This window comes from Pseudopodoces humilis, chromosome 3, assembly GCF_049639895.1.
Source record: "Pseudopodoces humilis isolate 2021_Gansu_Grassland_sample_001 chromosome 3, ASM4963989v1, whole genome shotgun sequence".
In the NCBI taxonomy this organism is placed as follows: domain Eukaryota; kingdom Metazoa; phylum Chordata; class Aves; order Passeriformes; family Paridae; genus Pseudopodoces; species Pseudopodoces humilis.
This window is the reverse complement of record NC_142202.1, coordinates 28,620,714-28,647,620: the sequence shown is the minus strand read 5'-3', so window position 1 is coordinate 28,647,620 and position 26,907 is coordinate 28,620,714. Positions and strand designations below refer to the sequence as shown.

Below are 26,907 nucleotides of genomic sequence, written 5' to 3'. Positions count from 1 at the left end.
ATGCCTAATTCAGAGATACAAACCTTGTCCAAGCAGTACTGGCATAGGTCGCTGCCTCCAACAAGAATGGTAATCAGCTTCCAGTCTTCCTTGAAGTTAATTTTCTAGTGGTACATAAAATAAACAGATTGCAGCATCCATTGCTTAGGCATGCAGAGGAAACATTCACAAAAGGTGCTAAATGGGGCACAGAGAGTAGGGCAGAACAAAGGAGATATGCTGAGTTAAACTGGCGAAAGAAAAGCATCTCTCCAGGGGGAAAATCTGAACTGTTTGCTAGTCTACTGCAATTCACCTTGCCTTCTGTAAGGAAATTCCCTTCAGCAGACAAGCTCTCTCAGGGTAACCAAGCATGGAAATGTGTCTGTGGCAGCAAGCATCCCTAAATGAATGTCAGCTTCAAAACAGGGATGGACAGGAGATATATGCCAGCCATGGCTGCACACTGCAGGCAGCGTGGGGATAAAGCCATGTGGGAGCAGAGGCTGGAGTGACTCATGTAGCTGTGGAACTGGAGCTGCTGGGGATCCCTGCCAGCTGGGTAAGAATTACCCCATGGCCAGGAGGGGCAAGGGGTGCCCCAGGGAACAGACAGCTGAATTAAAATAGAAGAGTCCAGGAGGCTGGTGACTTCACTGAGCTCATATAAGGGCAGCTGCAGCATCCACGTCACCACAAGCTAACAATAGACACTGCTGAGAGCTGGATCTCATCAAAACATTTTGTAACATTCAGTACAAAGAAAGGAATCAAAGGCAGCTATTTTTAGTGTAGTGCATTTACATAACAAACATCTGCGAAAGGATCCCAGAAATAGAAGGAGGGCCTGGGAATCACCCACATGTCTGAATTCTCCTCTTTAACCAGCAATTTGCTCAGAAAGACTTTCATGAAGAGGCAATGTTATGGCCAGGACACACCCCTCTCCCTTTAAAAAAAAAATGCATAAAAAGCTGTGAATAAAACAAACATGACAGCCTCTCCTCTTCTATTCTATTGAAAAGCCATACCAGCTCCCTTCACTTCCAAACAATTGGCAATGCTGAGTAACTGACAGTGGGGTGAGCATGCACCATCTCTCATGAGCTCTGGCATGGAAAGCCACATGCTTTGACAAATCCTGCTTATTCAGTGCTTTCCTTTCCCATTCAGTCTGAGCCAAGGAGCACCAGGCACTCCCATTCCCTTAGAGGGAATGCTCTCCCTGAACCAATAGCTCACACCCAGACTGTCATCCACTCAAATTCAGCTAACACCCAGAGCAGGGCAGCCTTGGAGATTTCTTCTCCTCCCTGCTTTTGATGTCCTTCATAGCCCTCAGTGGAGCTGGCACAACAGACTCGTCCACAATGCTAGATCCCCTACTAATTCTCTAAAAGATTATGGTGTGGCAGAGATTCATCCATTCCTGAGGTTTCTGGTCACTGATTAATTTTTTGCCTGCTCAAAACCAGACTTTGAGAAGGCTTTTTCTCCCGCAAAGACTTCAGTAGTCCCCAGTATAGTGGATATTGTGACTCATGTTGGTCTGCATGTACCTGCTTCAGCAATTTTACAGTCAGCCTTTATGACCTTCACTTTGAAGGTTGCTGCTAACAAAGCAATTCTGTGATCTCACCAGAGCCTTCAGATTTTTCCTGTTCCTCACTTACCATCCTTACATCTCCTGGCTGCACTGCACCCTACATTAGGGGTAATTAATCTTGGACATTCATCTTGGAAAGCACAGTAGAGACAAGGACTTTTCTTTCACCAGTAGAGCACTCTTCATGACTCAAACATCCCATTAATTACAGTTATCTCCTGGAGACCACAGCAACACTGAGGTGTGGCCCAAATCCCACTTACCGAGCTGCTTCTCATCAGCTCCACCAAAGCACGTGCTTGGGCTGGCATGTCACTAGGAGAGAGAACAGAAGGTTTTAGATGTGTGCTCTAAAAGAACATCACCTTCTTGACTCCCACTCCTCATTGCAGGGGGATCTCAGGATCAGCAGAAATCATTATAAGGAAAGTGATGCCTCAAAAGGCTGAGCAAACACTGAAGGACCAAGTTGCACAAGTGAATAATCTGATCTGAAAAGGCTTCAGCTGGAATGGCTGCCAAGCGGCAGGCAACTGGTAGGAGCTCTTCCCATCTCAGAGTTGGCCTCAGTGTGTTTTGTTTGGGAAAAAAAACCACTAATGCCCAGATGCATAGAGACATTGAGTTGCATAACTCGCTTCAAAAATCTAGTGGGGGAGTTTGGTGCTGACACAGAAGCTGGGCACCTAACCAGCCTTCCTGATCTGCCTTAAATTCCTATGGCTTGTCTTATGGCTGGAAGAGAGTGCTTACATTGTGGGACTGCCAGGCTTGAGAGCCCAGGTCCAGCTCTGGACAGGATGCAACATCCATGGGTCAAAGCACAAGCCATGCTGAGACACCAGCTGAAAATGATCTCCTGCTACACTAGAAAAAGACTTGAGCTAATTAGCTTGAGCTAATAAGCCCTGCCTCTCTCCAGCAGCTATACAAATGCAGTTACATTATTTGGATTCCTAGAACCATATTGATCATGCTGAGTCAGCTTTGCTCAGGGAATCTATTAAATATTTAGTAGCTATACAGGCTTTGATAGTTATCCTAAATCTTTCTTGAAGCAGATTTAATGGTTGTTAAAGGTGTTACAAAAAGCTTTGGAAACAAATTCTGTGAGTATTCATGGATATTATAAATTTGTATTGTGATATTGGCTTTCGCAGATGAATATTATATGTTAAACACTTTTTAGCTATGTATGTACTTTTTTCTTGCTAACAAGTCTTAAGCTTAAAAGAATTTCCTAGGTACAGGGCAAGGAAACCCCAGAGGGCAAGGACAGTGGGGCACAAGCTGTTATCAGGAGAACAATAGAGCCCAAACTGTTATCAGCAGAAGATATGAAGCCCAGCTGCCCTCAAAGGAAGGATAAGGGGCCCGGACTGTTATCAATACTTACCATTTGCAGAAGAAAGGAAACCAGACTCAAAATAATGGTGGTCAGCAAAAATAATGATGACCAGCAAGGATAATGATGACCAGCAAAAATAGTGCTGACCAGCAGAAAATAAAGACTGTGCAAAAGCATATTCTAAGAAGGCGGAACTAGGGAGGGGACATGTTTTGAATATGCATAAAATCCTCACAGCAGGAGGGGATAAAAAGAGTGTTCCCGAGCTACCAGGTGTGTTCCTGGCAACCCGTCAGGGCACCCAGCCATTTTAACCCTTTGCTTTATTTCTTTTGTCTCCTAATTGTCTTTCTTTATATTAAACTTTTTATAATTTATTAAGTGAATCTCGTTTTTAATATGGAGCAGGCACAGTGTAAGCCATACAGATTCTTACATGTTTTGGTTGTTAATAGACCAGTAGTTTTTCTTCAGGAAGAGAAAGGAGTTATTTCCCAGATGCTTTTTTTTTTTTTTATTTAATTTTGCACTGCAAACAGGGATAATTTTTAATGCCATTAGGGTAGCAGTGGGCTTCTATTTGTTAGTTTCAGGGACATTCTCTAGAAATCAAAGAATAAAAGATATGCTCATGAATGTTTTCCTCATTACAGATAGTACTTGACAGTGAATTAGGGACCTGTACAATTAAGACTGGGCAGCAAAAGGTACTGGTTGAATTAGATGCATAACTAAGGCATTGGCTCAAAAATTATGGACAACAATCAAATAAAGAAAGGAAGCTTGTGTCTAATTTAGAAAAAGATAACAAATAGATCCCCCAAACACTGAATTGAATTTAAAAAAATGAAACCCCGAAATTCACAATTTAAAACATCAGATCACAGAAGCATGCTGAGTACCAGCAGGTCATCAGCATTACCTCAACCCTGACATGCATCACAAAAGTAGGTTACTGTCACTCCTTCGCCTTTCTTGTTTGGGATTGTCCTTACCGTGCTGTGGCATTTCTCTCTGCAACGTTGAATCCAGCTGTTTCCTTAGAACTGCCAGTGGAGAAGCCAAAGAGGTTTGGATTGAATTTCTTCAAGATGTCTTAAAAAGAAAAGCCACAGTGTTTAACCATTTACAACATTACAGCCAGCAGCATTGCCCCCCTGCAGAAGCAGGAGCCAATTGAGTGGTGAGAATACGGACCTGTGTTTTCCGCTACGACTTTACAGTAGCAAGAGACACACCTACTTTGAAGACTCTAGTTACTGTCCAAATTTCATCACTGCAATGATTTCTCTCCAAGGGCCTGAGGAGTGGCCCAGGTGATGCATAGGTGGATCTTGGGAATCCACCAGTCTTGAATTTAAGTGTTCCCTGAATATGGCCCTCTACTTCTCACTCCTCCAGCTAGATAATAATACTTATGGCAGAGAAGTATATTTTTTTCATTTTTCTAGATTTCACTGAAACTTACAGTGGGGAAGCATGATGTCTGTAAACTGTAACAGTTATTGTTACTATGTCTGTAGTGCTGTCTGAAACCTCTTTATAGAATCTCATTTATAATGCATAAATGAATTGCGCCTTCTATTTTTCTTCAAACACAGTGATATGCCTGGTACAAGGCAAAACACATCAGATTTTATTACTAACAATGTCAGGTACTGTCAAACTGCTCCACAGCATAGATCACATACAAATAGAGCAGCCATTGTAAACCAAGTGCCTTCCAATTCATTGTCATGTTGACCACTTAATGGTTTCTATGACAACTACAGGCCCAATTGCACAGAACACTAGGGCAAAAATATATAGTACTTCTAGATTTTTTTTTTCTACTGCTATGTAGCAATTTGACATTATCAGGAAGAACCATAGCTTTGTCAACAATCCTGGTTAGACTGAGTGCTACTTGTTTCATAACCCTTCATTCGTCCACAGGCAGTACAGTTAGCCACTCGAAAGCAAAAAACAAAATAAGGGAGGAGCAGGTCTGCCATGAACTCCTGTCACCTTCAGCACATTTACTCCTAATTCTTTTTCGTCTAAAGGATGATACAATCACATGCAGGTCCTGTGATGTGGAGGGGCTGAATTAATTTTACAGCTAACCAGGTCAGTCTGGATTTCAGTTCTCACTCACATGAACTACTTATACCCACAAAAGATAGACATCCCCACCATTTTCAAGGAAAGAATGAGCATTTCCAGATGCTTCCTAGCATCCACTTAAACGACTTTCAGTGTAAAACCCAACTTTTGCTTTTCTAGGATACTCACTGGGTAAAGTAGCCTGGATCTCCAGGATCGCATCACCTCCAATACTACAAAGAGAAAGAATAAAATCACCCAGTGGGGTTAATCCTGCAGCCATCTGTCTTATTGTCACCATATGTTGTTGTAGCAGTCCAAGAAGAAAAACACACACACATACACTCCAAAATACTTGCTTCAAATAGGACTAAAGAGACAAACCACAGGAATTCAGGGAAAGTAGTGAAAATATAACTTGCATTAAATAAATCAGGGCAGCACTAAGATAGATAGATACTATGCCTTCAGGCTGGGAACAGACCATATTGGGAGAACTGATTTTTCATATGGACATGCTGGGATACCTATCACAGAAAGGCATATTTCCTCACTAAAGTTGCTCCACGTTACCTTGATGAAACTACATTTGTGCACAGTTATGTATGGCAGAGATTGCATTAAATATTCATAAACTACCTATTTGCAATTCTGCAATGCTGATTGCATACAGCCTCTGCCTCTACTGTTCAGAACTTGTCTGTGTGCAGAGCCAATAAACTTACACCACTTGTGGCAGCCCCTTCTGAAAATATTCATGCCTGCAGACACAAGCAAAGGGCTGTAGAAAGAGCAAAGAGGACAACGTATAGATGCACACACTTATCAACTGTATGTCTGCCCATAGGGAGCAGGCAGTTTCCTTCCACTCTAACATGGATATTGACCTTCACACTCTCTGATGTGCAGTGCTTGCCCACTTTGCAACAGCAAAGGTGTTTGGAACATCTTCACTGAGTATGTATGCAGTGCTTTTGCCATGTTCATGCCAATCCACACTCACTCAGACCTTCTAGCATTAGACACTGCAGTAGATAAGCACAGCAACACTTTGAATAAGTTCCAGAGAGACTAGGAAAAGGCTAAAAGGTACTGTGACATGGGACCATGCTTGTAGCAATTAGATTGGGTTAACACAGACACACAAGAAAAAGAAAAGAAGAAAAGAGGCAAGAAAAAGCCCACAAAAACATATACAACCCATCCACAGGAATCACTCCTCTTCCAGTCCTGACTCCTCCAATCCTTAACAAGCAATACTTGCTGTCTGTCGCTAAAGGACACAAAATGATTCACACTACTACTTTCAGCGTTAGAACAAAGACCTGTGACTTTATTTTCTGACTCCAGTATTTATAGATTCTTGAGAATGAACAGGGATTGTATAATTAAGTTACCACCTTCCCAAGCACACTGGTCATGCAAAATGTCCATCAAAAGACATTTCTTAGAAGGAATATGTAAACAACTTATGTTTACCACAGTCTCATAGGAAAGTAACTAAAACTATGAAAACATTATCAGAAGGCTTAATTTTCAGGTTGACAGCTGTCAGCATCCTTCCTCTAAATTTACATATACAAAGATGTAACTACACAACCAGGTGACCCGCACTTTTAACTGTGTGGACAGAAAAACTAAAAAAAAAACAAACCAGCATTTTCACTTACCTCCAGGAAAGTCCCTTCCAGTCTGTTTGTAGGTCTAGTACTTTGGCTCCTACTGCAGTCTGGAAAAGATGGAAATACAGTTGATAAGATACTAAAAGAAAATAAAGCCCTACAAATTTAGGTAAGATAAACATCATGTATTGAAGTATTCTAGTAACATTACTCTGCATTCAGCCAAGCTTTTTCAATATCCCAGTTTTAGCATAAGTGGTCTTTGTCCTTATTCACCACCACACCCTGGCCTGTGGGTAGCCCTGCATCTCCCACACTTCAATTTTCCCATGCTTCTTCTCATATGCAAAAGGAACTCATCTAGATAGTAGACCATGGAGCATCAGAGGAGATATAATCCAGCCAGAGGACATCAGATTGTAAGGTCAAGGACAAAAGACTTTAAAGCGGCTGCTCATACTGTTTTAGCAACCCAATGGGACCCAGATTAACATCAACAGCTTTGTATTTGTTTGAATTTTTTTCTGATGGAAAATGCTTCATCCTGGCATTTCCTGAAGAAAGATGATTTTGCAAGACTTAATAATCCAGGAAAAAAACCCCAAACACTGATGAAAAATCTCCAGCTTTAGCTGTACATAAATCAGAGGAGCTGCTTTTTAATCTGCCAAGAAAACAAATCTTTGGTGTACAATCCATTTTTCCTCTCCTGGATCCAGTCTGCTACTTAACAAACAGACTTGATGAGGTGTAGACAGGATTTTTTTTGCCAGTATAGATAAGCATGTTGGTGTGTCTATTGCTTTCACTGTGCATTGGTGCTAGAGAAGTCAGATGAATTCTAACTAGTGACATGACTAAATTGCTCAATGTTTCATTAATCTCCAACTGTATCTAGATTGAGGCATCCTTTCTTCCTGCACCGTGAACTTTTGAATCCTTCAAAATTAAATAAATACATAAAGCCATCAAAACAAAGACCTCTGTCCTGAATTTGAGTAGCTCACAGGATGGGGACAGACCTCTAGCAAGGTCAGCACTCTGCCTCGCATTCAGGGCAGCAAGCATGAGAAGGAGTATTCTTCTGCAGCTTTACAGTTTTTTAATGGTCTCATCTAATTTTAATTAATCAAAAAGCCATGGTATCAATTCAGGCATAAAAACTGACTGCATTCAGGGATCTTGTGAGGAGTATCAGGAGGAAAATCCATGCCTTGGCCAACTTTGCTGCTACAGACCCCCTGTGCCAAGGATGCTTATGATGTACGAAGCATGCATGGCTGCTGTGGGAGATGTATGTGTACACATGTGGGAAATACTATGCCAGTTTTTCTGGCCCTCCAAATAAATCACTTAATAAAACCCCCAAACACACCTTGCTGTGGCAGTGGCAAGCGGTAGGAACTACATGAATAACGGCATTATGAGAACCTGCCTTGCTCAGCTCCTGAGACAGAGACCATAAGCATCATAATCTGACCCCTATGACTAGGGCTTTCTGAGATATTTCATATATTAAAAGTACTAATATTTTTTAAATAAGAGATATGTGCTAGTGCACATACCTAGCATTTGATGTGGGGGAGGAAATAAAGCAATTAATTTTAAGAGTCATGGCAATGGATAGGAGGGAGACTTATAGTGCTTTATTGATTTCTTCTAAGAAAAACTCAAAGCTTTGCAGCAGGAGGAAAGGCAGGATTACATCAGGTCAAGCAAAATTAGTTTCAGAGCTAATGAGAAGGTGCATGATGCATAATGAGGACATGCACACCTGACTATAAGATAAGCCTGACCACTGAAGAGCTTCAGATCCTCCAAGTCCCTCTGAACTCAACAGGAACAGAAGCTGCTAGAATGAACACTGGTTTAGTTCAGGAGTTAAACTTCATGGGAACTGTTGACACAAATGTTTCCTTTCATCTCATGCCAGAACAATTCTGTAGGGCTGTGTAATTCTAGAACTTTTTCTCAGAAAACTTCAGTGTAGATCTGCAGTGTTCCCTGCTATTCTTCTCTGGGTTTTTTTTTTTTTTTTCCTTTTTGTGCCTACTTTTTGTTTTAAACTTCCATTTCTTAGTACTTGAAATACATCAGAGCTTTAACTGGAAGATACCTAACCCAGGAAACAAAATCTGAAAGCAAAACTCCGAAATATAGAAGTATCAGAATTATCTCAAGTGGGAAGCACTTCATTTTGCCATCAATTATTTCCCTGGGAGTTTTCAGAAAAATGTCTCTTGCATCAAAAATATCAACTGCTTTTGCTTCTTTTTTTTCCATGTCAGAAAAGACTATTCCTATAAAACAGCCAATTCCCATTTCGAAAACTCTTGAATAAACTGTATGCAATAGAGAATGGGATCCCATTTCTGTCCTGGCCTGAACTATTCATTACTGGATGACACAATTGCCAATGTAACTCATATTCCTTCAGGCTATTTCTTTGCAAAGGGAACCAGGTAGATGAGTTTTGCTTTGCCAAGCCAAAGCAATTTGCTTTCTATCTGATGATGCCTGATATGACAACATCTGGGTAGAAATCAACAACTGCTTTTCTCATTCTAAATGTGGGAATACAGCAGTACTCACAGTCAGGGAATCTCCAAGTGCTCCTATGGCTCTGATGTCAGCAGGCCGTAGCTCATGTACTAAAAAGCAGTAGGAGAATAAAAGCAGGATTACTGACAAAATACTGTTTAATAGAATAAATATGCAAGCCTTAGTTACTAATCTGATGGCATTTTTGCAGACTTTTAAGGTAGAAAAACCCTCATGTTCTGTGCATCATCTAGGCGAAATGTTTAACTTCTTGCCTTTGCTTGCCACAGTGTAATACACTAGCACGCAAAGAAATGGAACTTAAAACACCTTAGGTAAAAAAATGAAAGCAGACTAGATATATTTACAGATGTATATATTCAATTTCTTTTAATTGTCTTACAGGTTTGGGTCATAGATCAGTATTTCCTGTTAAAAATCTCCCTGTAAAATCTTCAAACTACACACAACACTTACAATGCACTGTTTAGTCACTAACCCTCCTGGGCAGTTTTAATCTGCCATGTTGCTGTATGATGAATGATGTATATCATATATTCATACAATAAATGTGATCCCATTTATCCACAGAGATATACTTGCTGTCATGCAGAACTTACTGTGAATGGCAAGACAGACTTTTTCCCCTGCTGCTAAATATATCAGGTTTTATTGTTTACTTTCCATCTAGGTTGTGCAATTTCAACATCTTATTGTTTTTAGAAACAAAAGATGAAATATTTCCCGTGTGTGATTTTAGGTTAGGAGTTCTTTCTCACCTGATGTTGGGACACGACTAGATGGAGTATGACCAGGACATGACAGTTCACTGCCCCAATTCTGAAATGAGAAGTTACAAAATTGTTTCATCTTGTAGCTAAAAGATAATTCATAAATGGTTTAGTTGTACTGTGAAGTGCAAAACCAAGTTAAAACATAGATTCTAGTTTGGTGCCTGTGTAGTTCAACATTCTTTTACACCTCTTTGTGGAATACTATCCAAACAATAATTACTTCTGGTGACATTTTCTAGCTAAAGCATAAAACTTTTCCAAAGGCAAAACATTTCATCTTGAAATACTGCTTATTACAAAGTTCCATAAGGATAATTATTTTTTCTCTCTCCACTGCCTAGAAATTTTGTCCATGACCTACAAGGTGGGGTCTCCAGGTATGAAGTCTTACTCTGTCTCAAAAGATATCAGATGTAAAAGCAAATAAAAATCAACAATAAAATCCCCTGCAAAGTAATGTTATATTAATGTATTATATTATTAATGTATTATTATATTAACTGGTGAAGGGTTTGAACGCAAGTCCTATGAGAAGCCACTGAAGGAGCTGGGGATTGTTTAGTCTGGAGAAAAGGTGGCGCAGGGGCGACCTTATCACTCTACCACTGCATGAAAGGAGATGTGACAAGGCAGGAGTCTGTTTCTTCTCCCAGGTAACTGGTGAAGGAACAAGGGGGAATGGACTCAAGTTGCACCAGGGAAGGTTCAGATTGGATATTAGAAAAAAATTTCTTCACTGAAAAGGTGACCAAGCATTGGAACAACTTTACATATTCTATTATTATATTATCATTCCCCATGTACCTTGCCAGGAACCTATTCTTTCCCAAGAAACTTTCAAAAATGGCTTGCTTTTACTGAATATAAAATTTGAAAAAATTTCAAAGCTTTAAAGGTACCAGGAAAGAAAGCTGTCGGGCTCTAAATATGTGTACTTTACCATGCATTTTTAGATGACATAATAGTTATTATGTATATTCCCCCTATTGAAGATATTGAATCAAATACATATTGCAGAACACCTTAGTTCACCAGCAGAGAGAGCTGATGAATGTCTCCCCCTGCTTTTTGGTAACAAGCAATCATATTAGCCAAGAAGGCAGCAAGGGAAAATCTAAAATTTTTACAGTGGCCAGCCCTTGCAAGAGCAATGACAACTGTGTTAGCTGATTGAAGGGCCAGCCCTGCTAGAAGCAGGAGGTCAGGCTAGGGATGTCTTAGAGGTCCCTTCCAACCTCAATTATTCTGTGACTGCACAATTCTACCAGAGTAAAACTACATGGACCAGTGGTCTTCAGGAAGCATGGTTGCTGTTAAAAACAACACAACAAATTCATCTGTTCTTGTAAAAAAATGTTGTGATAGACTCCACTATCAACCACTGAAGTCTGGTTGCAGAGGCTAGAAAGGACAGATAGGCTTATTTTTAGATCAGAAAGTGTTGCTTTACTCTCTCTACTTTCCTTTATCATTTCAAAAGCTGTTGTGATTCAGTGGAAGTCCAAGAATTACATATTAAAAGTATAACTCTAGCTCTACAGATAAAAATACCCTTTAAGTACTGCAAACTATGACTTGCTAAGACAAAAATTGCTGTTCTTTGGCACACAAAGATTTTGATAATTGGGTTAGTCATGAGCACCCCCATGCCAGTCTGTTTTGACTGCCAAGCAAATAACCACTCCATTTCTTCAAGTTCTACACACAATATCTGTTTCTGCAGTTTATTTAACATGCATCATGATAGTTGCTCAGTCATGGTGGAAATTAAGTCCCTTTGAAATGGGACTCTTATCACCTTTATATAGAGTCACAAATCCAATATGTAAAGGTGACTGCTTTCTACAGGTTAAGCTTACTTGAATGTAAGAAGAACAGTGCCTCCAGAGCAGAATACCTAAACCTTCCTCAGATTATTTGGGGGTCAGGATTCTAAGATAGCTTCTCAATACTGTGAGGAACTTGCTATCTGAATTAATTATGCATTCTAGTTTTCTTACTTTGGCTACAGTTTTAATACAATTGCACCAGTAATATAATTAATTTTGTTTGGCATTTAGGAAAACATTTTTTTTCACAATGAAAAGTGCAATGCAAGGCAGAATTCCTTTCCAAAAACCTGTATTAGTTTACGTAATCTATAAATTCAGGATGATGTGCTATGAGACGAGATGCAGCTTCACGTAGTTGACCTAAAATGCAGCAAAAGGTGCAACAATTACCTCTATTGGCTCTCTAGTGGGCCCCACAGGTGTGTAGTTACTATTCCTGTACGTTCCCAGGAAGGGACTGTTCTGGAGAAAGAGGAAACAAAATGCTCTTTCTTAATCGTTATCTTAAAATAAGAGAAATAAGAGAAACAAGGCAATAGGCACATGGCACAAACCATAACAAGTGACACCAAGGTATCATACTAAGAAAGTAATTGCCTAAAATATAAAATTGGAATATGGACTTTGAAACTATGATCCTTCCTTAAAATTCATAAAATTTGTGTTTAGTACCATAGGACAAAAATTACATATTCCAGATGCTGATTACAGTTTAATATTTTCCTCTCCTAACATTTCAAATTAGACTTTATTAGATGTTTAGTCCTTTCAAAAGGCACTGATGCAGAATCTAGACAAAACCGGGCAGATCTTATGTCAGCAGCAGGGGGATGAAAGACTGCTTATTGAAAAGATCATTCTTCCCTCCAAGGGAGGCTGTAGAAATTCTATCATTATTTTTGTCCCCTACTAATGCAGCATGCATTCAGGAAGACATGCACATCATATAGACAAAAAAAATTCACCTGGAGGCTCACTTACCTCAATCAAGAGAAACTCTGGCATCTGAATATAGAAGTCTTAAAAAGCACTAAAATTAGAAGGCAGGCTATTGTGGAGGCCAGTGGGCCAATTAAGAAAGAATCCACAACTCTCCCTTGGAGGGAAAGCTCCTAAACAAGTTCCTTCTTTAATGGAGCAACAAAAGGAGTCACCCCCAGCATGCCTTAGAGCCCAAAGTTTATATACTCCGTGCAAATTCTGTGTACCCCATTAGTCCCTTCCCTTTACTCTGCCCCTGAACTCTCAGTTGACTACTCCTGATGCTCCTATATAAACCCCTCCTTCCCTTTGACTATCTGTAGTTTTTGTCCCTGACCCCTTCGCAGTAGCTGGAGTTTTCCATGTCCCTGGATCTAGAATAAAAGCTCCTTGTGGAAAACTTCACAAGGCTCCAGTCCCTCCTTCTGTGTCACCTGGATGTCACCCGAAGAGCTGCAATCACTCAACAGCCCTTTTCAGTGCTCAGAGATGAGATCACTCTTGGCAGGGCAGGGAGTGCCTGTGTGCCCAAGAGAGTCCTTCCAAGCACACTTCTCTGGGAAAGTCGTGGCACCCAGACCACTGACCAGACTGCGACAGCTGGTACCCGAACAGGGACCTCTACTAGGGGATCCCTGGAGAAGCATCTCCTGCAGCTTTCAGCTGCAACACACAAACCACTTTCAGGTTAGCCAGCTCCCCAAGGAGAACCCTTAATGTTCAAATGAAGGCTCTCCGAGGGGCGAGTGAAAACCTCCAACAACAGCAAGGTCAAAGATTCTGGAGGCTGGTTGATGGCTGGTTGACCATACACCCAACAGCGTTCTGTTGACCCAGTGGGCTTTGTGCTGCCTGAAGAAAAATTTTAAGTTGTTATATTGAGGTCTTTTCCTTTCTGTTTTCCTTTTGCTGTTGGGTATGGGAGCAAAGAACAGAGGATGGGCAACAAACTGAGCCGTCCTAATCTCAGCCCTTCTCAGATGGACTTTTATTACCAAGTTGTGGAAATCCTTGCTGCAGGAGAATTTAAGTTTTCTAAGGGGCAATTAAAGAGATTTTTTCATTGGGTCTCTAAATATCTCCCTAATGTTGCATGGGATTCTGTTTTCTTGGGAGAGTTTTGGGACAATGTTGGGATAAAATTATATAACATTCAACCGGGTGGTGATTTATGGATGGCAAAGTTTTTCCTTTATTTCATACTATAGCTAAGTCAATTGAAAAACTTGGGGGAAGTTCAGGAGAGGTTTCAGGTCCTCAGTAAAAGCCCCTTCCCTTTTACCCTCTCCCTGTATTCCTAAAACCTCACCAGCTGAGGGGTGATCAGCAGGCAGTCATCGCAGTGTTGCACAGGGTGGCTGCCAATGCCCTGATGCCTCCTGATCCCCTCTCTCCCCCTGCCAGGACAGCACTGACCATGCTGCCCTGGACTTTCCCCTTGCCCTCTGTCCTATGCCACTCTACCCAGTCCCACGTCTTGTTACTGACCCACAAAATGGTGCTGGCAACGTGGCCAGCCCCGCCATTTTGTCACCCCTGTGTTCATGTTTTCCCTCCTTGAACCCTCAAAACAGCCACCTCCCTGCCTCTTCACTGCCTTTCTCCACACTTCCTATTGCATCCTGCTCCTCCTTTCCTCCTGTGTCGTCAGTGGGTGTAAGTGCGTCAGGACCTCCCCCTATTGTTGGGAACTCCTTTCCCCTTGCAGACCCCACCCCTTCCATAAACTCCACCCTTTCTGCTGTTGGCTTCTCCCCTGCTGTCCAACCCTGTCACCCTGAAAACTCAGCTTCTGAGCTTGCTGACATAATTTCCTAAGACTTTCCCAGGACAGTAACTGTAAACATAGAGATATGTATACATTCCTTCTGTTACATGTCTTGTGATGGACATCTCTCACGGCCAGTGCAGTGGGAAAGTGTTATCCTGACCATCCAATCCCTGGCCGTGGTCAGAAACCTATAAATCCTGGGAGACCACAACAACAACAACAACAACAACAACAAAAAAAAAAAAAAAAAAAAAAGGTAAAAAAAGTTCAGATTCTGTTGTCCTCTCTCATGATAGACTAGTCACCCTCAGTGACTTGATGCAGGAACAGTTGGATCACGGTGATCTGGAGCCTTCAACCAGTCCCTGAGACATTCCTGTTTTCTGTATCAAGAAGAAGTCTGGGAAATGGAGGTTGCTACAGTACCTCCGGAAAGTTCATGCTATGATGGAAAGCATGGGGATGTTGCAGGCTAGCATGCCTTCACCTGCCATGCTTCCTGCTGATTGGCCAGTCCTCATTGTGGATCTGAAGGATTGTTTTTTACAATTCCTTTGCATCCCGATGACAGACCGAAATTTGCCTTTCTGGTGCCAGCTATCATTAATGCTGAGCCCACACAGAGATATCAATGGAGATTTTGCCATAAGGTATGCAAAAATTTGCCGGTATTTGCCAATGATATGGGGCTCTGGCCCTCTCTGGAGTTTGCAAGCAGTTTCCTGCTGCTCGTCTCTACAACCTCCCTGAAATTATTTGAGGGTCAAAATAATTTTTGGGACGAACAGTCCCGCATCAGGAGGTGCAATTTTTTGCGTTCAGTGCAGACACTGCATGAATGATGTCCAGATATTGATGGATTTTTACATGGTTGTGTCCCTATATGGGCCTGACCATGACACAACTGTCTCCCTTGTTTGGTCTGTTAAAGGGGGACTGTGATTTAAAGTCACCTCTGACACTGACCCCAGAAGCACAGTAGGTGCTGGAGGAGGTTCTGCGAGCAGTTTCTGCTCGTCAAGTTTATAACATTAATCTTTCCATTGATGTCACTGTTTTTTCATTACCACTCCAGATTTGCATTCCACAGGTATTGTTGGCCAATGAAATGATGAATGGTCCAATCCCTTGAATGTCTTGGAAGGGGTTTTTCCTGCCCCGTCAGCCACAGAAAGTGGCAAACTTCACTGACCTTTTTTTGTGGCCCAAACATAGTCAGGGCCTGTGCAAGGACTCACTTGTCATTACTGACAGTTCGGGGAAGACTGGAAAGGCCATTGCTACCTGGGGGGATGAATCTGAGTGGCTGATTTTAGAGAGTCATGAGGCTGGATCAGCCCAATTGGTAGAATAATGGGCTGCTGTCATAGCATTTCAGAAGTTTTCCCAGGCACCTTTCAATTTGGCCATGGATTCTGCCTCCTTGACCAAATTGGGAGTCATCTACAAGCAGGTGTTGATGTTTTCACTTTTATTTTGTTGGGTTTTTTTGTAATAACGAAAGGGTGAGATATCACCCTGAAATTACAGGCTTCTGATTGTATGGAGTATTGTATTTTCTTATTATTTTTCCTTTCGATTGTTTGTAATGTTGCTAGTTTCTTTGTTAATTTTTCTTTTTCTTTTTGTTAAAACCAAAAAGGGTGAGAGTTGCCCTGAAAACTCAGCTTCTGAGCTTGCTGACATAGTTTTCTAAGACTTTCCCAGGACAGTAACTGTAAACATAGAGATATGTATACATTCCTTCTGTGACACGTCTTGTGATGGACATCTCTTATGGCCAGTGTGGTTGGCAAAGTGTTATCCTGACCATCCAATCCCTGGCTGTGGTCAGAAACCTATAAATCCTGGGAGAAGAAATAAACTTTCTCTTCCTTTCACCACATCTCAAGCTGTGTCTGTGTGATCTATTCATCTTCAGCGGCAACACAACCCCCTTCTGGTTCTCATAACACTGGAACCGGAAGTGGCAATGGCAAAAACCAGAAGGAAGCCATCTTCACTTCCAATGCCTCAAGCCATCAGGCAGATCTGGTCTATCCAAAAGGACCCTGTGCTCCAGTAAAGCACCCTCCATCCTCTTTGAAAGGATGAGACCACAGAGTCCTCAGACTCAAACACCCAGTCTGAGGACTGCTGGGCCAAGACTCAAAGGGAGACCACCCAGGAGGAAGAGTGGGAACTGGCAAATAAGATCTCTGCTTTCCCAGTTGTTTACAAATGGAGGAGAAGGCCAACAGCCAACAATTCCTGTGAGCGCATGCCCTATGGGGAAATTAAAGAACGAGTTAAGGTGGCAAATGAACATGGCCAGGGATCCCACTTTTTCAAAAACTTGATCAAAGCCACCTCCTCCTCACACACATTGGTCCCTCACAACATCAAAAATACTATGAACTGTCTCCTTTCCCCAGCCAAATATATTCTGTGAGAAAGGCAGTGGAAAAAACACTTAAAGTACTTATCAGACACTTATTCAAAAGTTGCCAATAGACCCAGTTTGTCTATTGAGCAGTTAGCAGAAGGTGACTTTCAAAAACCAACTGATCAAGTGAATGTTATACCAGAAGCTGCATTGCAGGACACAGCCACCACAGCCAAAACATCTTTGCCCCTCATCCCCGATGATACCATACCAACACAGCACTTCATTAACATCAAGCAAGGGGTTGATGAAACATTTACAAAATTTGTAGACCTATTACAAGTGGCCCTGGAAGAACAATTAGAAAGTCCTGAAAGTTGAAAAGAGGTTCTGAACAAAATTGCTCTCGCAAATGCTAACACGCAATGCATAACAATCCTAAGGGCTCTACCCCTTGTCAAGGAACAAATGAAACAAATGGTGAAGACCTGCACCAAGCATTCCTCCACCAAAAATACTGTGGCACAGGCAGTTACCAAAGGCATTGTCAACAGGGTGGCAGGAGCCTTCACTGCAGTTTCCCAAAAAGACAAAGGCACACGTTTCTGCTGCAGTGAATTAGGACATTTTTTAAAAGACTGCCCAGAATGGATGGCCCCATAGGACAATTGTAAGAACTATCAGTGGTCCAAGGGACAATCGCCTTACCAGCAGCACTCAGGAAACTTCCAGCAGAGCATGGGACAGCCCTGCGCTACAACAACAAATGGAATGCTGTCCTGGCCGGCTCTGTCCACCGTTCTGGAACACCAGGAGAAGCAAACATCAGTTCCAGAGGTTCCTCCACATATGAAACAGATCCCACATGCTCAAAGGTTCAGGTGGGAACCTGGCACCAGCTGGCGAGCACATTGTCCATTGACTTTCTCGATGAAGATATTTATAAAATTCCAACAGGGAAACTTGCGCCACACGATAGCCCTCAAGACATTTTAGTTGGTGGGGACTCCATCAATGAGCCAGGACAAATAAACATTTTACCAGAAATTGTGACTGTGACTCCAGGGGACAAGATTTTTGCCACTATCTCCTGTGTTGATCCACCATACCAACTTCCCCAGGGTCAGCCTACTGCTCAAGCATTTTTACTGCCTCCTGAATACCCAAAATGAGTCCCTCTCAATCCCACCATGATGTGGACACAGATTGTGGGCAACAATAAACCCATCTTAGAGTGTGGCCTGTTCTGTCATGGGGAAAAATTCTCCCGTCTAGGGATGATAGACCCTGGGGCAGATGTCACTATCATGGCCATTCACCTGGGAATTGCAGCCTGTGGCTGGTATGATCTCAGGCATTGGGGATGTTGCAGTTTCTATGCATAGCATGCACAATGTTGTTGTTGAAAGTCCCGAGGGCAAAACTGCAACCATCCAGCCATTTGTGGTGAGGGCCCCTATCACCTTGTGGGGCAGAGACCTGTTGTCCCAATGGGGGACTTCCATGCACATTCCCTGTAGGAATTTTTAGTAAGAGCTACTGTAAAGCACACAAACCCTACTGCTCCTCAACTCACCTGGAAACAAGACCATCCAGTGTGGGTTGACCAGTGGCCCCTTTCCGATAAAAAAATTGTGCTCTTTGGAAGCCCTCATGGAGGAGCAACTTGCCAAGGGCCACATCATTGAGACCAACAGCTCTTGAAATTCCCCTATCTTTGTCCTGAAAAATCCCAGCAAGGATAGGTGGAGGCTCCTCCATGACCTCCACAAGGTCAACGAGGCCATTGAGGACATGGGGTCTCTGCAACCTGGCTTGCCCTCACCCACAATGCTGCCCCAGAAGATAGCAGTGATTGACATCAAGGACTACTTCTTCAACATTCCAGTCCATCCCCAAGATGCCCCCAGGTTTGCCTTCTCTGTCCCTTCTCCAAACAGACAGGCCCCTCTTAAAAGATACCACTGGCTGGTCCTTCCACAAGGAATGAAAAGCTCTCCATCTATATACCAGTAGTATGTCACCTACATCCTATTCCTGGTGAGGAGACTTTTCCCTGAGGCACTTATATACCATTATATGGATAACATCTTTGTATGTGCACCGCAAAAGGCTTACCTAGATGCCACACTAAGGAAGACCATCCAAAACATCAAAGAGGCAGGCTTCTAGATTCGCAAGACAAGATCCAGTACACCTGCCCCCAGACCTACATCGGACTTCAGATCTGTGAGCAGACTGTCATACCCCAGCAGCTCTCCAACCGGGATGACCCGAAGACCCTGTGGTATCTCCACCAACTCTGCAGGTCCATCAACTGTGTGTGTCCCCTATGCGTGTGCTGGGGATAACGATGGAGGTCCTCATGCCATTGTTCAACCTTCTTCGCAGCAGTGGGCCCTCATGCCCAAGACCTGAGTGTCCATCTCCAAGATTTAGGAGGCCCTATCCTAGCAGCAAGCACATCACTTCAAGCCAAGCCTGCCCTTCCAGATGGCAGTCCTAGGTAAAGCCCCACGGTTTCATGCTTTTATTTTTCAGTGGGACACCCAGATGAAAGATCTCCTAATCATTTTAGAATGGATCTTTTCCCACAATCAACCTACAAAGACAATCACTATTGGTCAAGAGCTGATAGGCGACTTAATTAAAAGGGCTAGGGCTCGCCTCTGCTCTCCTGCGGGTAGTGAGTTCACATGCGTCTTTCTACCATCAACTACTGGGAATCTGGAGCACTTGCTCCAGACCAATGGGAGCCTCCAGTTCACTTTTGATAGCTACCCAGGCGAAATTTCAATCCATTTGCCAAGCCATAAATTGTTTAATTCAGCTTTCAATCTGGTCCCCAAATTAATGCAAAGTAGAAAACCTCTCAAGACACTGACAATTTTTACCGATGGTTCAGGGGCATCCCACAAGTCAGTGATGACTTGGAGGGATCCCAGGACACAGAAGTGGGAGTCTGATGTCCACGTGGTGGTAGAATCCCCACAAATTGCTGAGTTAGCAGCCATTGTCAGAGCTTTTGAAAATTTCCAAGAACCTTTCAATTTGATGACAGATTTGTCCTATGTCACTGGAGTAGCTATGAGAGCAGAACATTCTTTTCTAACAGAGGTCTCCAATCCAAATTTATACCACTTACTTTCTAAACTAATCTACCTTATCTCCCACAGAAAGCAACCATTTCATATTATGCATGTCAGGTCTCACACCGACCTCCCAGGTGCCATCACGGAGAGGAACAGGAGAATGGACACCCTAGCCATGTTTTGTGAAACTACCAACCTACCAGATATCTTTGCCCAAGCAAAGATACCCCATGAATTTTACCACCAGAATGTACCAGCATTAATAAGAATGTTCCAATTGTCCAAAGAGCAAGCGTGGTCAATTGTCACCACTTTCCCCAACTGTCCAAACTACCAGTACCATCTCTAGGTTCTGGGGTCAACCCCCAGGGCCTAAACAGCTGCCAACTTTGGCAAACTGATGTGACACACTTCCCATCTTTTGGGATGTTGAAATATATCCCTGTGTCAGAGTGCAAACACTGCACTCTCAGGTGCAGTGTTTGCTTCAGCCCACTCAGGAGAAAATGCCAATTACACCATCTGGCATATTCTCTTTGTGTTTGCCACCATAGGAGTCCTCGAACAAATAAAAACAGACAACAACAACAAGCCCTGCTTACACCTCCCACAAACTAAAAGACTTTCTCAACCAGTGGGATGTGAAGCACACCACAGGTATACCCTTCAATCCCATGGGACAATCAATTGTAGAAAGGACCCATGGTACCGTCAAGTGGGTCCTTGATCAGCAGTGGGGAGAGACAGAGGTCATGTCTCCCATTGAGAAGCTCTGTAAGGCTCTATTTAACTTTCTAAATTGTCCTCTTTCAGAGCCGACTCCGCCCATCTTCCAGCACTTCTCAAATTCATCCTGAGCTAAGCTCAATGAGAAGCTGCTGGTGCTGATCAAAGATCCCAAAACCTGACAAATATCTGGTCCTTTCCAATTGACTACCTGGGTAAGGGGGTATGCTTGTGTGTCAACTCCGTCCAGCCCTAAATGGCTCCAAGGGAAAAACATAAAGCCATACCTAGGCCCCGCAAACACTGTCCCCTCTGAGAATAACTGCTGAAGAAAGGGAGCCAATTGTTCCCAATTGCTGCTGCCTGCATCAGTCATTTCCACTTGCTGGTACCTAGCCACTGTTCTGCAAGTTCAGCAGCTTGTTTTGTAACTGCAGAAGCAGCTTCCAAAGAGTCTGAAGTATTCCTATTATGGATCAGGCCAGGTAAACCAACCTGCCACTAATGCAAGAGACGAAAGATTCTGGGTTTTCAAAGCTGCTGTGGTTCCCAAACCTCACTGATTCTGATGGGAAAGTTAATGCAGCATATTCTGTTGTTTGCTGCTTGAGCTGCTTCTGTACTTCACAAACAACAAAAAACAACCTCTGCTGCAACTGCAAACACACAAATCAGCATGTTGTCAATCAGTATTCACAACATAGCAAAATGGCTATGGGACACCAGTGCAGGTAGATGAGAACACCTGCTCACTCAGAGGTAAACAGAGAATAAAGCTTTAAGTACTTATTCCAGATATACCAAATCCCTGCTCTCTGCAGCAAGCACAAGCAGTACAGCCTCCTGACAGAGAACTTCCAAAATGTGGATATATTTACCTGAGCTGGACAGCCAAGGACGATGTCAGCTGAGAAATCAAATGAGTCTGCTTTCTGGCCTACAGGCTGTAACTAGAAACAAAGACAAAAGAACCTATTTTTTTAACCATGTCAGCTCATCTTGAATTTCACATTCTAATTCAATTCTAATTAAAGAAACTCTGACATAAATATACCTTTCAAATCTATACAAAGGTGCCTGTATTTACAGACATAGATTTATATCCAAGGCTGAAATGCATATACTTCTCAGAAAGAAAATGGCAACCGCAAAACAAAAGAACAGCTTTAGAAAGAAGCTTAAAATAGGAAGTGGAAAGCTACAGTGGATCAGTTTAAACTCCTGGAGGATTTTGGCAGGCACATGAAGTACCTTGGAATTTTGCCAGAAGGCAAGGTCATAAACTTTCTTCTCTTGCATAAAAGACATTGAGTCCCTCCATTTTTTATAGCTAAGCTGCATGATGGCATCTCGAACAAAAGGTTGTTTATGTGTAGAAGATAATACCAAATGTAATTAGAGGTACTGCTTGATTGCAAGCAATCATGTCAGCTTTTAAAATATTATCCCAAAGTATATGGAAGTTACTATCCAGGATCCAAGATACTGCCTCTGACTGCTGGGTACTACTGCATTGCAACACTAAGTAAAATGGGTTTGCTTAAGCAATCTTTAGTGACCCATCTTTATTTAGCTTAACTAATTTCCAAAAGTAGTAAAACTAAACTGAATTAAAGCAACTTTAATTCCTAATGAGACATTAACAACACATGGATTTAAAACAAACTTCTAACTAATCCATTTTGAATTGACAAATTTAAAAGAATTCTTTATTTGATGGTTTCCCATAGCAATCCATAGAAACATCATCCTTATTAAATACTATCCTGCCTTGCATAAAAATGGATGAAGAAAACTTTAAGTTGCTCAATTTAAGTCACAAAATGACTGATCGTGCCCATGCAGCACACCTCCCCTCACCACACACTTTAAGAACCAAGAGATTCTAGTCAGAGGGCAGCGCCAAAGCCAGAAGGTATTTAACTAGTTAAGGAGAGACGAACACACAGTCCAGTGTTATTCAGGCCTTAATTGAAATGCTTATTACAGAGATATTTTAATGGTAGTCAGGTCTAGGTGAAGTTCTCATTATATGCAGAGCCTGTCACCTTACCACAGCATTCCACAGAGCCCTGGCAAGCTGAGAATGGCCTTTTTGGCTTGGATGGAAGCAGTCAGGTGCAAAGTAGGAGACATCTAGATTCCCATCCTACAAATAAAAACATAAATTACATCTGAGTGTAGAAAAATCCCCACACTTCCAATCTGGAGTTGCTAAGGCCACATCAGAACCAGTAAAGAGAGATTCATGTTACTTGTTCTCCCTGCTCCATTGCAGAAAGTTTCCTGATTATCTGGCAATACAAACTGTACTTAAGCAGACCTATGAACTACCAGAAACACTTAGCTAGAGATGATTATGTGCCTCCATGGGGAGATCCATCCAGAAGCAGCAAAACCACCATTTTCAATTATGGGTACAGTTCCTGTTCAGGTTCCTCTTCAGGTTCTGCTATAAGGATGAGTTCCTCTCCCTGGTTCCAGTTGTCATTAGAACTAGAACCACAGGCAACATTATACTCTACAGTACCTACTGCTGTGAGTTTTGAAAGGATCAAGAAGCAAGTAAGTGTTTGATGGAAGGCAGCCCAACTGACCGTGCACACCAAAGCAATCCTTTTTCTGAACAAAGCTGTACTGTAATACACGGTTAGTACAGGCACTGGAGGATCTGGAGGAAATGGAGTTTGGAAATTTAAGTAACTTGTGTGTCACATGAATTCGGAGATTAGGGTCACACATGACTGAAACAACTTTTTTTTGTTAGAGCAATTCTTCCTCAAAACTTGAGCAGGCTTTTTTTCAGTGTGCTTGGGCTTGCTTTTTAGAGGACTACTACCAAAACCTGCATCATATCTTTTGCCGTGTTTAGAGACAGAACTTTCAATTCAGGAACATCTGAATTTTGTGTGAGATAAAAAATTAAAAGTGCATCCTGAACTTCTTAAAATCTGAACTAATGCTTGTGACATTACAAAAAGAAAAGTTCAGAAATATTTTGCTTCTTCTGTTTTATTTTCTGTGTTCCCTACCCTCAGTACCAAAACCCCTAGGGATGACTTTTCATGGGCACCAGTTTCACACACAAACAAAACAAAAAGCCTTTGAAGCTTTCAGCCAGTTTTCCAAATTTGTCTGTTGCAACATCTTGACTTTTCAAACTTTCACCAGCTATTGTGAACGTTTTCAGAATCAGTCCAGTCCAATTATGTCAGAGCAATCCCTGCTGAATATTTTGCTCCTCTTAGCTCCAGGTACATATGAAAATAGTTTCAGCTTTAGGGAAGTTTGAGTCTTTTCCTAGACATACAGCTTACTGGAACTTGCCATTCAAGGATCTAAAATATACATAAACATATACATATAAATGACATAAAACTACTTCCATGAGATCATAGGTAAACTTCCTAGTCTGTCAGACACAGAAAAATGAGTTATGTGGCATAAAGAGGAGCTAATGTCATACTCTCCACTGAGCAATGAAGTTATGTTGCTTTAAGGAGTGTAACTTAACTTAATAACTTGGTCTTTTATTAATCATGTTGTATTTTCAGGAAGAAAAACATTTATGTACTTTAAAAATCATACACAAACAAACTTCTTAAATCAGGTTTTGACTCATTTTCCAAAACAGCAATTGATATTGACAGAACAATACGCAAAACTAAGAACTGCTCACTACATGAAGAAATACGTTGTACTGTATCAAAAAGCAGCATCTTCTCATAAGAAAAGCACTGAACAAAGTGAAACTATTTTGAATATAGCCTCTATAGGTAAGATACACATCATTAGTCCTTTAAATGAAGAAATCACCTTTATATCATACCTGATCAAGAGGAGTCTCCAAATTTTGGAGGAAAGGCTGGATGACCACTGTGAAATTTTCATGATTGTCATATCTGCCAGACTCTATCAGTCTCTGAATGCCAAGCTGCAAGAAAAAAACCAAACAGCCATACTTCAACATCTCTGCATCATAACTACATTCTTTGTTTGGGTTTTCTGAAAGCCCTGGAATCAAAAGGAGGTTTTACTTTTGAACTTAAATAGCCACAGACACTGGCAAATGAGGGCTGAGATTCTTCAAAGGGGCTGAGAAGGCTGGAACACAATACTGAAACTGTTTGTAAGGGTTTTGTTGACTAAACTCCCACTGATTAACCTCTACTAGGAAACAATTTTTTTGAAGACCTCTTCTGCTAGTTTTGGTCACATGATATGTTTGGATAGCATCAAATGAGCTCCTGCTGGGTTCATAGTTTGGGTAAAATATGGATATGATATGTTGCTTGGTAATCAAGAGCTCACCTCTACTGGAAATACAGTAACTGTACCACTCTTAATAGTTATACCTGGTAAGCTTTGATGGCGCCCCTCACCATTGTTAAATTTTCTGAGTTTTCTTCTCCTGTGAGAACACAGCTACACAGATAACTGTGGGGGAGGTTAGAGGAGAAAACAAGAATAGAGAGAGTTAAACATGTGACAATACAGATGCCACCCTTTGTCATCCAATGCCCTCACTACATGAATGTAATAAGGGAATCTGTACAATCATGTCTTTGTGAAAGCATCTTATCATCCTTGCTATTGTAATTTCAAACCTTAGTCTTATTTTCTGCCTCACATGAATGATACTACTTGAAGTAACTTTGGTTTCACACCCAGATGTATTGAAGTACTGCACACTGCACAGAGGGTAGTTTGTTTCATTAATTACACCCTGGCATCCAAAGACCCTGCAGACAGACAGAGGTGCACAACAGAGCCCCTGAGGAACTAGAAAACAGGTCTTTGAAATGTACTTCCTGTTTTACTTCTGAGCTGATACATTTCCAATCAACAATTCCTTTTGCATTTCCAAGACAGAGAGTTTGTCTCTCAAAGGTCAGCAAAGAATGCAAATTACCCATTGCACTAAAGCCTCAGAAACAGGGGAAACCCGTCTACTCCTCAAATACATCATGTTCCTGCAAATTAAAGGCCTGCAAATCTAAATGTTTGTGCACTTCAACCCCATCTTGAAGAACCCTGTATCAGTAACTTTAACCCTAGCCTTTGAAATGTACATTATGTACAGTTCTAGATCTGGAAAACATGTCAAAGCCAAGAGAAGGAAATGCCATCAGGCAGGGTGATGTCAGTACTGCATGGGAAGTCCATAGGCCTGTGCTGCTACTTTTAAACATCAGTTCAAATTATGAGAAGCATGGAATGAGAACACATTTAGTACAAAAGGAAGTCAAACAAGCCTTACTCTGCCAAATAAGTGGGGCACTGATCTGGAGAGTCCACAAATAAATGTCTCAGAGGGAGGATGTCTGCCACATCAACCAGACTCACTAGAGCTTTTGGAACCTGAAAGGTAAGTCAGAATTTGGTTTAGAAAAAGATGGTTACAAAGGCCATAGTGCATTTATTTTACTCCAAAGTCCAGCCATTTGACACCCCTTCCCTTTCTTCACCATTGGAAGGATAAAAAATTAAAAATAATAAAAAAAGCAACAAATCCTCCACCAAACTCCCCCAACTCAGCTTTTGATTCTTTTCCCACACCATGCTCAGTGTTACTATCTGTCATTTCAGACTGCGTCTCACTATTGCAGATAGACAAGACGAAAGAAAATGTTTTATGTAGAAGTCAATAGCATATGTTTGTGTCCTGGGGTGACTATATACCTGGGCTAGGGAACAAGCATTGAGTGGGTGTACCATATCCCCTACCATGCACCTGCTGAGGGGAAAGTGGAGAGGTACAATAGACTGATAAAGACCACCTTGAAAGCGTTGGGTGGGGGATCTTTCAAAAATTGGGAGCAGCATCTAGCAAAGGCCACCTGGATAGTTAATACCCGAGGTTCCACCAATCGAGCAGGCCCAGCCCAGTCCGAGCCCCTGCATATAGTAGACGGAGACAAAGTCCCAGCAGTACATCTCAGAGGTTTGTTAGGAAAGACAGTTTGGATCAATTCTACTTCGAGTGCAGACAAACCCATTAGTGGGGTTGTTTTTGCTCAGGGACCGGGGTGCACATGGTGGATAATGCGGAAAGATGGAACAACACAATGTGTACCTCATCAATCTGATGGTTGGGTGAAGATCATGCATGAATGCCCTTGTCTGTATATAATGTATGTGTTGTTGGGTTAAAATATATATATA

General features: G+C 41.9%; 1 protein-coding gene across 2 annotated transcripts in view; it reads right to left on the bottom strand.

Annotated features, from left to right (window-relative positions):
* PLB1 (phospholipase B1) overlaps nucleotides 1-26,907 on the bottom strand; it is an 89,977-nt gene that overhangs the window by 10,030 nt on the left and 53,040 nt on the right. For both annotated transcript variants that reach the window (XM_088052877.1, XM_014261369.2), the window contains 13 exons: nucleotides 26,003-26,103; nucleotides 25,098-25,179; nucleotides 24,572-24,676; nucleotides 22,796-22,891; nucleotides 21,621-21,692; nucleotides 12,198-12,269; nucleotides 9,961-10,021; nucleotides 9,233-9,291; nucleotides 6,689-6,747; nucleotides 5,208-5,251; nucleotides 3,929-4,028; nucleotides 1,849-1,900; nucleotides 24-104 (listed from right to left, as the gene is read on the bottom strand). In XM_088052877.1, the coding sequence (XP_087909003.1) occupies nucleotides 24-104; nucleotides 1,849-1,900; nucleotides 3,929-4,028; nucleotides 5,208-5,251; nucleotides 6,689-6,747; nucleotides 9,233-9,291; nucleotides 9,961-10,021; nucleotides 12,198-12,269; nucleotides 21,621-21,692; nucleotides 22,796-22,891; nucleotides 24,572-24,676; nucleotides 25,098-25,179; nucleotides 26,003-26,103 (984 nt within the window). The remainder of the gene's footprint in view (nucleotides 1-23; nucleotides 105-1,848; nucleotides 1,901-3,928; nucleotides 4,029-5,207; nucleotides 5,252-6,688; nucleotides 6,748-9,232; nucleotides 9,292-9,960; nucleotides 10,022-12,197; nucleotides 12,270-21,620; nucleotides 21,693-22,795; nucleotides 22,892-24,571; nucleotides 24,677-25,097; nucleotides 25,180-26,002; nucleotides 26,104-26,907) is intronic.